The sequence below is a fragment of the Ovis canadensis genome, chromosome 6 (genome assembly GCF_042477335.2).
Source record: "Ovis canadensis isolate MfBH-ARS-UI-01 breed Bighorn chromosome 6, ARS-UI_OviCan_v2, whole genome shotgun sequence".
Classification (NCBI taxonomy): Eukaryota; Metazoa; Chordata; class Mammalia; order Artiodactyla; family Bovidae; genus Ovis; species Ovis canadensis.
The window spans coordinates 102,402,785-102,414,304 of NC_091250.1; the positions used below are offsets into that span (position 1 = coordinate 102,402,785).

The window sequence follows — 11,520 nt, forward strand, 5'->3', positions numbered from 1 at the left end:
TTAAAACATAAGATCTAGTTAAGAAATTAATATCTGAAATACAAGTCTGTAGAAATCTACAAAGCCCTATAATCACTATTTTAAAACACCAAGAAACTCAAATCCAAAAAAGCTGTCCATTTCAAAGTAGCAACTTCTGAAATCCAAAACCTTAGGGTTTTTTTTTGTTTGTTTGTTTGTTTTTATTTTTTTTATTTTTTAAATTTTAAAATCTTTAATTCTTACATGCGTTCCCAAACATGACCCTCACCTCCCACCTCCCTCCCCACATCTCTCTGGGTCATCCCCATGCACCAGCCCCAAAGTTTCTACAGTATAAACGCTTTCTGAACAACTTTTTTGCCTTTCACAAGTCAAAAGTTAAAACTAATTTCATCATTCTAAAGTTAAATGTTACTACAGCCTACTGACATTAATTGTGAGCCCAAAATAATATTAGACAAAATTCTTAAAATGCTGCAGTAGTATTCCTGTAAAATCCGATGGATGGAGGAGCCTCGTAGGCTGCAGTCCATGGGGTCGCACAGAGTCGGACACGACTGAAGTGACTTAGCAGCAGTAGTATTCCTGTATGAGTCATATACCAGTGTTGGGACACTTTCCGAATAGTACTATTCAAAAGTAATGCTGATCAGCCACTGTGCTCACTTTCAGGAATAACCATAAGGATGAAACCACTGTGCTTGACCTTGGGCCTTTTGGCTTTTGTAACATGTTTCTCGGTAAGTCTCATTACACACATCTGTATATTTTTCTAACAACTACTACTTCAGATTTCTTTTTGCATTATACTTTATAAATTAGTAGTTAGCAATCATTGTTGAAGCACTGTTCTAGTGTTTTAATCTGCCTTAAATTTAAAAGCTAACTTAATTTCAAAAGCAACACATTGCTCATGGCTGCTATTTGGGAAAGTTTGGATCTACAATATCAGGCTACTTTATACAGACATATACAAATGCGGGTCCCACACATTAGCAATTTCACAAGTAGCTGAAACAAATTGATTGCAAGTCTTTGATCCAACATACTGAAAGACAACATTTGAATATTATTTATATTTAACACTGTTGTTTAATGTTATTGGGACTTTATTTCCTAATCTATAAAATGAGATAGTTAAAAAAGAACATTTATGGTCATCATAGTGTTCATGGAAAATCCCATGGACAGAGGAGCCTGGCAGGCTACAGTCCCTGAGATCACAGAGTCGGACAGGACTCAGCACATATACATAGTGTCCATGGATCATCTACATCAGAGTAAACACATTCATTTATTAAAAAATATGCTATATATTCTGTACTTCATCCCAGAACAAACAAGAGAGCCCAGAGAGGAGGATATAGGGATCTACATTTTGTCAAGCACTCAGGGGAATCTATGCATGCTAACTTTTGAGAAACTATAAACATTTGTACCAACATATCTCATGGAAAAGACTGTAGAAGCTTCTAAATATCTTAAATTGAAAAAGATAAAAACCCACAAGTTTTTGGTTTTCTTAAGTAGTGAAATGATAATCTCCAAGGAGGGATGGATGAATTCCAATAATAGGAAGGAGGAGATTAATTCCAGAGTAATTTCTGCCAAAGATCTGTAAGATCCTTTATACCAACTGGAAAAAGAAAACATTTTTTTCAGATCATTAGGACTTTCACAAAACAGGAAACATAAAATTAAATCATTCTGAAACATCAAATAATGCTTCTTCCATCTACTCTCAGAAACTTGAATAAGACCAGGCCATTCAATAGGTCACTCAGGGAATCCAACATTGGCCTAAGTACATATTAGTGCGTTATATCACTAAGTATATTATATTATTAAATATCTTATGATATAATTTTTGATAAGCCAGTTAAACATACAGACATATTTAAAAGTTTATATCATGTCTTACTGACCTAATCTTAAAGATGATTTTCAATATGTTTATATCCTCAGAATATGCGAAAAAATTTTCTTAATTTAAAGGATCATATTTTGATTATCTAAATAATGATTTTTTTGCAAAATTAATTTAAGTTCAATAATCTAAGCAGTCTAAGTGAGAAGGCAATGGCACCCCACTCCAGTACTCCTGCCTGGAAAATCCCATGGACGGAGGAGCCTGCAGTCCATGGCTGCAGTCCATGGGGTCTCTAAGAGTCAGACATGACTGAGCAACTTCACTTTCTCTTTTCACCTTCATGCATTGGAGAAGGAAATGGCAACCCACTCCAGTGTTCTTGCCTGGAGAATCCCAGGGAGGGGGGAGCCTGGTGGGCTGCAGTCTACGGGGTCACACAGAGTCGGACACAACTTAAGCGACTCAGCAGCAGCAGCAAGTAGAAATAAGTCTTTTCTCAGCTTAATTATATGAGACTAATGATCATTAACAACTACTGAATTTTAGAAATGCAATGAGTAGAATATCTTTTACATATGGGCAAGATAAATAGTAATATTGGGCATGAAATCTTTTGCATGTTCATTCCATTATACAGAATTTTACATTAATTAAAATAATGTACAGACATTATCTCATAATCCTCAAAGAAAGGCAAATGATTTACTATTAATTCTATTAAAATACCAATAAATTTAGGTCCAAAGGATCAGCTCCAATTATATTCCAGTGAGAGGACAGGTTCTACTGACATAGTATTGTCATCATTTTTACCAAGTTCACTACCTTGACCCCAAGGTGAAAAAATAACCAATCACTGTGGCTGGGTTAAGAAATTAGGAAAAGAACAGGCATTTACTATGAAGATTTTTCATTAGCCCTAACCTTTGGATCTATATCAGAATATCCTTAGGAGACAAGGCTACGTTTACCTAATTCTTCGTGTCAACAATGAAAACGATGTTAAATATTTTCCCTATACTAAGAATTTGTTTTCTGGAAAGTTAAAAATTAAATCTGAAACTTTTTAAACACCTTGACTAGTTTTTGGCTTGTCAAGCCCTTGAGTCAAGTATCCTCCAAACTCCAGTCAAATATCACTAGCTAGAGAGGGAAAACAAGAGTGCTGATATAGAGAAGAGTTTGGGCATTTTACAACCTCATTGGTACATCAATAAAAGAATTTCAGTGACATGTTGAGTCAATAGAATTGAAAAAGTATGGTTAGCAAACCTAGACTACCTTTTCTGAAAGTATTGCTATAAAGGAAAGAGGTGCAGAGAGCTAGCACAGCAAGGGAAAGCACAGTTGAAAGTGGACCTTTTTCAAAAAGGTAAACTGAACATAAGGGATAGTTTACTGAGAAAAACAAGACAATTGAAAGCCACATACGTGAAGTGCAGGAAGCAAACGGGACAATTGGCAGAGCTCTGAGATGTTACTTGTGAACGAAAGGAAATATCTAGATATTGATGACTTTATGGTTGTGTGGCTGGCAAATCTGTGACTCATTTCCAATTGTGTGCATCATTTTGGAGAAGAGGGAAGAAAATCATCTTGGTGGAGAAGATGGGGGCTCAGAAAGAGGTAGAGAATTTTAATGAAATCAGCATCCACTTGGGAAAATCACAGACCACTAAGGAATGTGAAAAGCAAACTTCAAATACTTGAGAGGTTTGTAGGAGAGCACTGAAGGACCATAATCTGTGGTGGCACAGTGCTTTCACTATCTGCCAGCCCTGTTCAAGAGCTCATGACAAGGAATCATGGACAATTTAAGGTAATTCTAAAGTTGTGCATGCTCAGTCATGCTTGACTTTTTGCAAGCCCAAGGACTGTAGCCCGCCAGGCTCCTCTGTCTGTGGGATTTTATAGGCAAGAATACTGGAGTGGGTTGCCACTTCCTTCTCCAAGGGATCTTCCTGACCCAGGGATCAAACCCGCATCTCTTGAATCTCCTGCATTGTCAGGCAGATTCTTTATCATCGCACCACCTGGGAAGTCCAATTCTGAAGTTAGGAATTATCAAAGGGAAAACAACAGACAAATCAATAGGTGGAGGGCCTGAGGAGAGCAAGAGGGAATGTGCTTGTACGTCCATAGAAACCCTCAGTAAAGGAAGACTTTTACTTTCTTACCCTAGAGCATTGCCATATTTTCCCTTCACTTGCACACCCTCCCCCCTTTTTATATTATTTAAGCCTCTTTACAAAGGCTGGCCTTTTAGTGAGACAATCATTAATCTTTCCTCTAATGAAACCTAACCAACATTTGTTTCCTGCACTATTTGTTAAAAGTTGTATTTTCAGAGTAGCAGGTAACATTTCTTGAGCACTGTACCTGAACCAAGCATGGTCCAAGTACCTGACAGGCACCATTTCACAGCAAATCTCACAATGGCCCTAGGAGGTGGATACTTTCAGGACTGACATTTTCCAAATGAGGAAAGAGAGTCTCCAAAAGGACTCCACATTCACACAATCTCTAAGTAGCAGATGCAGAATTTAAACCTGGGCATGAAACTGCAAGAGACTAGCTTTCTGCCTCCCTTTCGGCCATTTTTGAACTGCTGTGGATTGTAGGTACTCACAAAAGGCAGGAGTGTGTCTCTACCTCTCCTATATTAGTACAGACCAAAAAGTAGTAATATATTTCACACTTTATTAGTGTTCAAAGCCTGGAGCAACCCTGAATAAAGAGATATTTTCCCCATTTGGAATGATTGCAAGCACACGTCCTACTATAAGCAAACAAAATGATTTGACTGAACTCTTTTCCATTCAGTATTATCTCAGGTTTCATTGAGAGACTAGGCATTCAGAAACTCCACATTTTCTCTGACAAAGACTTTAGATACATGTAAGAGTTTTTCATTGCTGCATAATAAGTTGCCATAAACTAGTAGTTTTTTAAAAATGCATTTATTGTCTTGCTATTTCTTTGGTCAGACTCTGGCCTTGGCTCAGTTGGATTCTTGCTCATACTTTTAGAAATTTCGAAAGGTGTAGCCAGGGCTATGGTCCATTCTGGAGCCCAAGTCATCTTTCAACTTGCATGGATGTTGACAGAATTCAGTCCCTTGTCAATAAGACTGAAGTCCCCACTTGCTTTCTGGCTAAAACCAGAGACCAATCCCAGCTCTTTCCACCCAAGGCATTCACACCCAAGTCATCATCTCCACATATGGTGTTTGGCTCTCTGCTTCAAAGTCAACAGAAGGCATTCAAGTCTCTCTGAATTCTCTCCCTGACCTGTAGAACCTATTTTACAATAAATGAGCTCAACTGATAAGTCAGGCCAGCTTGGGCCAGCAGGGAATAGGAATCTTGGGAGGCACCTAAGAATTCTGCCTAACACAGAAAATACACGTTGTTATGCTTGACACTGAAATATCTAATTTAAAACTGTTTACTTCTTTTCTTTCCCATAGTCTGGAGAGAGTCACAGAGACCCCAGCCTGCCAGGGCCTAGACCACTGCCACCTGCTCGACTTCCTCCACGACGCATTCCTTCTGTCCCAGGATTTGTTCAACACCCTTCTCTACCCTCTGGTCCAGGGAGAATTCCACCACGCCGTCCTTTCTTCCCAGGTTATCCAAATCCACCAAGACCTTATCCATATAGACCTCAACAGCTCTTTCCATATCCTCCATTTTATCCTCCCTTCTTTCCACCTCTACCCCCAATACCACCAATTACAACAGACTCCCCTACTGCCTCCGTTACCGACAGAACAAACTCCATTACAGATACAACAGTCCCCGACGTTGACACAACAGTCCCCGACGTTGACACAACAGTCCTCGACGTTGACACAACAGTCCCCAACACCGACACAACAGTCCCCGGCATCGACATAACAGTCCCCGGCGTCGACACAACAGTCCCCAACACCGGCACAACAGTCCCCGGCATCGACATAACAGTCCCCGGCGTCGACACAACAGTCCCCGATGCTGACACAGTAGACTCCATTATAACAACAGTCCCCATAACAAACAATATAGACTCCACTACAAACACAGAAGAACCCACCACCAAATTCATCAACCCCACAACTACATCATCCAATACCCAAAATTCTTTTAAGAGATTTTTAGAAAAACTTCTTTTCTTTTTTGGATATGGAAGAGATAGCCCATGAGCTCTGAGTTTTGGGGAGAAATAATCTTAGAAATTGTAAAAGAAAGCACAAGTTATGAAAATAGTATGCCAACAAAGTGAAAATAAAGAATTGAGCAATGATACTAAGCCTCCAGTGTCCTCAGGAGAGCCATCAGTTTGTCCGTATTTATGCCACCCATTTGAAAATTAGTGCTACCGGAAACCTGCCCTTGTACTATGAAACCAAGAAGGGAATTAGGAAAAATACAATGAGATACCTAGACTCAGAGCTTAGAGTGATAAAGTTGGAAAAATAGGCAACAGGATCCTTTCTTGGGTACCTCAACCCATCATATAATTACAAAACACAAAATAACATGTTAAAAGATGCTAAAATAATCTTAGCACTTGCAGCTTTTTACATGATCTGTCAATTCCAGAGCAGAGATGTCTTCCTCAGTTCAGTTCAGTTCAGTTCAGTCGCTCAGTCATGTACAGCTCTTTGCAACCCCGTGAACCGCAGCACGCCAGGCCTCCCTGTCCATTACCAACTCCCAGAGTTCACTCAGACTGACGTCCATCGAGTCCGTGATGCCATCCAGCCATCTCATCCTCGATCGTCCCCTTCTCCTCCTGCCCCCAATCCCTCCCAGCATCAGAGTCTTTTCCAATGAGTCAACTCTTCTCAGGAGGTGGCCAGAGTACTGGAGTTTCAGCTTTAGCATCATTCCTTCCAAAGAAATCCCAAATCTAAATATCTAAAGAAGTACATTCAAGGCACAAATCTTGAAATGTCATATAAAAAATCATTTTCCAGCCAAAGTAGGACTTGATAAATAATGATCATTTCAGACATCAATAATAAAAGGAAGATGGCTGAGAAATCCAAATTTCCATTGCTTCCTATTATTAGGTAAGATTTTAATCAAAAGTATTATGACCATTTTGGAAAAAAAAAGTATTATGACCATCATGGCCTCATTGTATCATGAGAGCTATTATCTCTCGTAGATTTTTTTCACCGTTTAAGTATAAACCTCCATTTTCTTGCAGTACACTTACTTAACTACCCACATTTCCACCAAGTACATTTGAATCAAAACTTCTCAAAGATACTTGAAGTAAGCCAAAATTTGTTTCTTGATGTTTAATGCTATCCTTCTTCCACAACTACTTATTGAGAATCTGCCATGAAACAGAGACTGTTATAAATCACTGCTTTCATGGAGCTTATATTCTAGTATAACAAGAAAAGAAAGTAAGCAAATGTAAATGTAATTTGAGAAGGAAAAAGTATTTTCCTCAGAAGTGAAGTAGCTCAGTCGTGTCAAACTCTTTGAGACCCCACAGACTATAACCTACCAGGCTTCTCGAATATCCATGGTATTTTCCAGGCAAGAATACTGGAGTCAGTTGCCATTTTCTCCTGCAGGGGATCTTCCCAACCCAGGAATCAAACCTGGGTCTTCTGCACTGCAGGGAGACTCCTTACCACCTGAGCCACCAGGGAAGACGAAGGGTGAGGTGATAAAAAACTATGGTGATTGGCTGTCTTATCTGGCAGAATCTCTGATGAAATGATACCTAAGTAAAGACTTGAAGAATGTTAAGAGCAAAGTATTACAATATCTTAAAAGTACACTGAAGGCAGAAGAAATCAAAGATGGAAAGGCCTGAAGTGGCAATGAATTCTGTGTGTATCAGAACCATAGAATGTTAATCTGATTCAAACTCAGTAAGAAAGAAGAGAATATCAAGGAGGCAGACAGATCACATCATAAAGGACCTAGGATTTGAATTCCATTCTATGTATGGGAGGTAACTAAAATTTTAAATAAAAAAAATAACATTATCTGATTGGCATTTTCAAATTTTCATTTCTATGACTATCCTGTGAATATGATTCTGTTTAGGAAAATAAAAGAATAAAGTCTATTTCAAAACTTCTGTTGAGAGAGGTGATGGTTTAGACTAGGCTGGGATCAGGCTCCCAGGGGAGAAGGGATCAGATATAGAAATGCTGGAAATACCCAGAGGTATTTGAAAAATGGTGGATGTGGATTTCAAAAAAAAAATCTAGAAATAACTCTGATATTTAGGACCCAAGTGAATATATGAATAATGATGTCTTTTAGTGACAAGAAAGACTGGAGAGGAATCAGGTTTAAGGATTTGGAATATACTAAGTTCTGAACTGGATATATTAAGCTGGAGATGTCTAACTTCTGTACTATTTTTCATTACTGCCATAGCATATCACCACAGACTTAGCATCCTGGAATAGGGAAAATGCTTTATCTCCCAGTTCAATGTATCAGAAGTGTACACAATGGCCGGGTCACATAGTTTCTCTGCTTAGAGTCTCACAAGACTGAAATAAAGGTATCATCAAGGCTGCAATCCTTTTTAGAAGCTCTGGGGTGAACCTGTTTCAAGGCTCAGTCATCTCTCTATACATCTCTCTTGCCTAACTCTTCTTCTGCTACAACCTCTGACTCCAGCCAGAGAAATGTATCTACTATGAAGAGCTCAATTAATTAGAGCAGGCCTATTAAAAAAAATTGAGGATAATTTCTCTTTTGAAAGAACTATAGCATAATAAAGGGTTTCCCAGGTGGCACAGTGGTGAAGAATCTGCCTGCCAATGCTGGAGACACAAGAGACTTAGGTTCTATTCCTGGGTTGAGGAGATCCCCCTGGAGTAGGAAATGGCAACCCACTCCAGTATCCTTGCCTGGAAAATTCCATGGACAGAGAAGCCTGGTAGGCTACAGTCCATGGCGTTGCAAAGAGTCAGACACAATCAAGCACACACACACACACACACACACTTATAACGTAATAATATCTGGAAAGCGCTTTGACAGCATAACTCTTTGAAAAGTTGCATTTACTTCCCCTCATTATTCAATTGTCCACTGAAAAAATATGTACAACCTAAAAGTTGAGAGTTAGGTTTATTCGGTGGGAATCATGAGGACTCCAAGCCCAGTAAACAGTATCTCAGGTGACCTGGAGAGAGCTGCTTCTGAGAAGGCAAGGGAAGGAGCCAGGCTATATGCAAGTTTGCAGCAAGGGGCAGGTAATCTGAATGTTAAAAGATTATTGCTAATTAAGGAAAATCAGATTTCTTGCATGAAGAGATTTAGTGCTCTTCTATGTATGGGAAGACACACAAGGCTTACTGAAATCATTTCTTTCATATGCATCTCAGCTATCTGGGGCCAAATCCTGCTTTTTGATTGTTCACATCCTAATTCCTTGTATAACCATAAGAGCTGGTGATGTAGCGGATAACTGCTTCTTGTGCTTCCCATAAGTCCCCCCCCCCGCCCCCCGCCAAGTCCTCAGCACTTATGGGGGAGGAAGTGGCTGATGGCTGCAGAATAGCTGGCATTGTTTTACCTGGGCTCAGATGGCTATGTCATGGCTTGTTACTGGAATAAGAAAATACTTCATTTCACAGAAATAGTACATTTCAGAGTAATATTTCATTTCACACACTCAATGAGAGCTTGATTGAATAATGAGGGAATGGAAATCTTGAAGGGCAGATGCTTAGAAACATGCCTACTACAACTTCTAGGTAGAGATTCTGAGCAGGCAGGATATATACGCAGGAGCAGTTCAAGTGGGAGGTTTGAGTTTGGCCAGGATCCCAGTTTTGCCAGGAGAAAGTTAGAAGGGGAAAGCTAGGTAGGGAACAGCAGCTATTCAGGGAATGAGAGTTGCATGTAAGCTAAGCCATACAACAAAGACAAGTAAAAGTTTACAAACTGGACTTAGAAACAACTCAGACTTGGGTAAGTACACCTCCACTTCATACTATTATCAAGCATCTAAATGAGCAGAGAAAATGATGTGCTTGAAATGAGATCAGGAAAATGTGGTGCCAGTGAGTGAGCAGAGGGGCTGCCTAGTACTTCCCTTCTTCCTCCTGCAGGCGCAGACAAACGTGGGGTGTCTCAGTAGTCAGGGTAGATGGAAAAGTCTACCCCATCACAGGACCCAGAACTGACCTTTGAACCTTTTAAATAGGGGAAATATGCATCACACTGAAAGTTTCACTATATTGCCTTTTAAGGGATTTTATGCAGAGTTGGAGAAGGCAATGGCAACCCACTCCAATACTCTTGCCTGGAAAATCCCATGGACAGAGGGGCCTGGTAGGCTGCAGTCCATGGGGTCGCGAAGAGTCAGACACGACTGAGCAACTTCACTTTTCACTTTCATGCATTGGAGAAGGAAACGGCAACCCACTCCAGTGTCCTTGCCTGGAGAATCCTAGGGACGGGGGAACCTGTTGGGCTGCCACAGAGTCGGACACAACTGAAGTGACTTAGCAGCAGCAGCAGCAGCAAACAAAATAAGCAGCTTGTTTTGCATGCTTTTTCTTAATGTGCCATCAAGTTTAACTAAGGTTACTGAGCATGGACCTGGTTGATAACAGTATACAAGATTACAGGAATGAACTACAGAAACATAGATAACAGCAACAACAATAAATAAATAAATAAAAGGATTTGGGGAGTATCTTTAATATGCTTTATTGTGTGCTTGTCCTTAGTCGTTCAGTCATGCCTGACTCTTCGTGAATCCAAGGATTGTAGCCTGCCAGGTTCCTCTACCCATGGGGATTCTCCAAGCAAGAATACTGGAGTGGATAGCCATACCCTCCTCCAGGTAATCTTCCCAACCCAGGTCTCCTGCATTGCAGGTGGATTCTTTACCAGCTGAGCCACCAGGGAAGCCAAGAATACTGGAGGGGGGAGCCTATCCCTTCTCCAGGGGCTCTTCCTGATCCTGGAATTGAACTGGGGTCCCCTGCATTGCAGGCAGATTCTTTATCAATTGAGCTACCAGGGAAGCCCAAGCTTTATTACCATTTGTCTTCAAATCCTGATCATTTATATGCAACTTCTTATATGGAAGAGGAGATAAAACTAAAATTTCTATTTCCAAGACACAGCTTGATTTCTGCATGTGACTGAATTCAATCCAGCAGGACACAGTGACATGGGAATAGGAAGGCAAAAATAAGGCAGAAGCCCTTTCTCCTGCTTTGACTGCCACCAAGCAAAATCGGATAGATACGCTTGAAGCACCACTACTGCCACATGTGTGTGAGGCACTTTGACTGCAGTGGAGCAGCAGAGACAGTTCTATACTTTCTGAGTCACAATTCTAACCATCCAACCCCAAGACGAAGAGACAGTGGAAGCCCCCTAACTTCTATTTCTTCAATCCTCTTAGTAATGCTTTGTAAGCACACATTTATCCCTATGGATCCCCTTTCTACTTAAAAGAAGGCCTTCTTTCCTTGAATAGAACCCTGGCAAGGACAAAAGAATGGGAAACAAGGAATAGGCGACTGGGTCAGCTGGAAGCAGACCATGGTCTATATTGTATTGAATCAGCCCTTTCTACCATCTAATAAGGGTCCCTGCTCTTTTAAGAGCAAATATCGCTCTATTTTGGTTCTCTCTTTAATTTTAAATATCTGGTGCTTTCCTCACAATAGCATA

The 11,520-nt window shown here is 40.2% G+C and overlaps 1 protein-coding gene across 1 annotated transcript; it reads left to right on the plus strand.

The window, feature by feature from the left end:
- The first annotated feature begins 668 nt into the window (after positions 1-668).
- SMR3A (submaxillary gland androgen regulated protein 3A) lies at positions 669-6,035 on the plus strand. Its single transcript, XM_069595081.1, has 2 exons — positions 669-722; positions 5,322-6,035. The coding sequence occupies exons 1-2, from the start codon at positions 669-671 to the stop codon at positions 6,033-6,035; spliced, it is 768 nt and encodes a 255-aa protein (XP_069451182.1).
- The last annotated feature ends 5,485 nt before the right edge of the window (positions 6,036-11,520 follow it).

What these genes read in the sequence shown, in the direction of transcription:
- SMR3A (XM_069595081.1), top strand. Translation starts at nt 669, where the DNA reads ATGAAACCACTGTGCTTGACCTTGGGCCTTTTGGCTTTTGTAACATGT. An exon ending in CTTTTGTAACATGTTTCTCG is followed by an intron (nt 723 to 5,321) that starts GTAAGTCTCATT and finishes TCTTTCCCATAG; the next exon opens with TCTGGAGAGAGTCACAGAGA.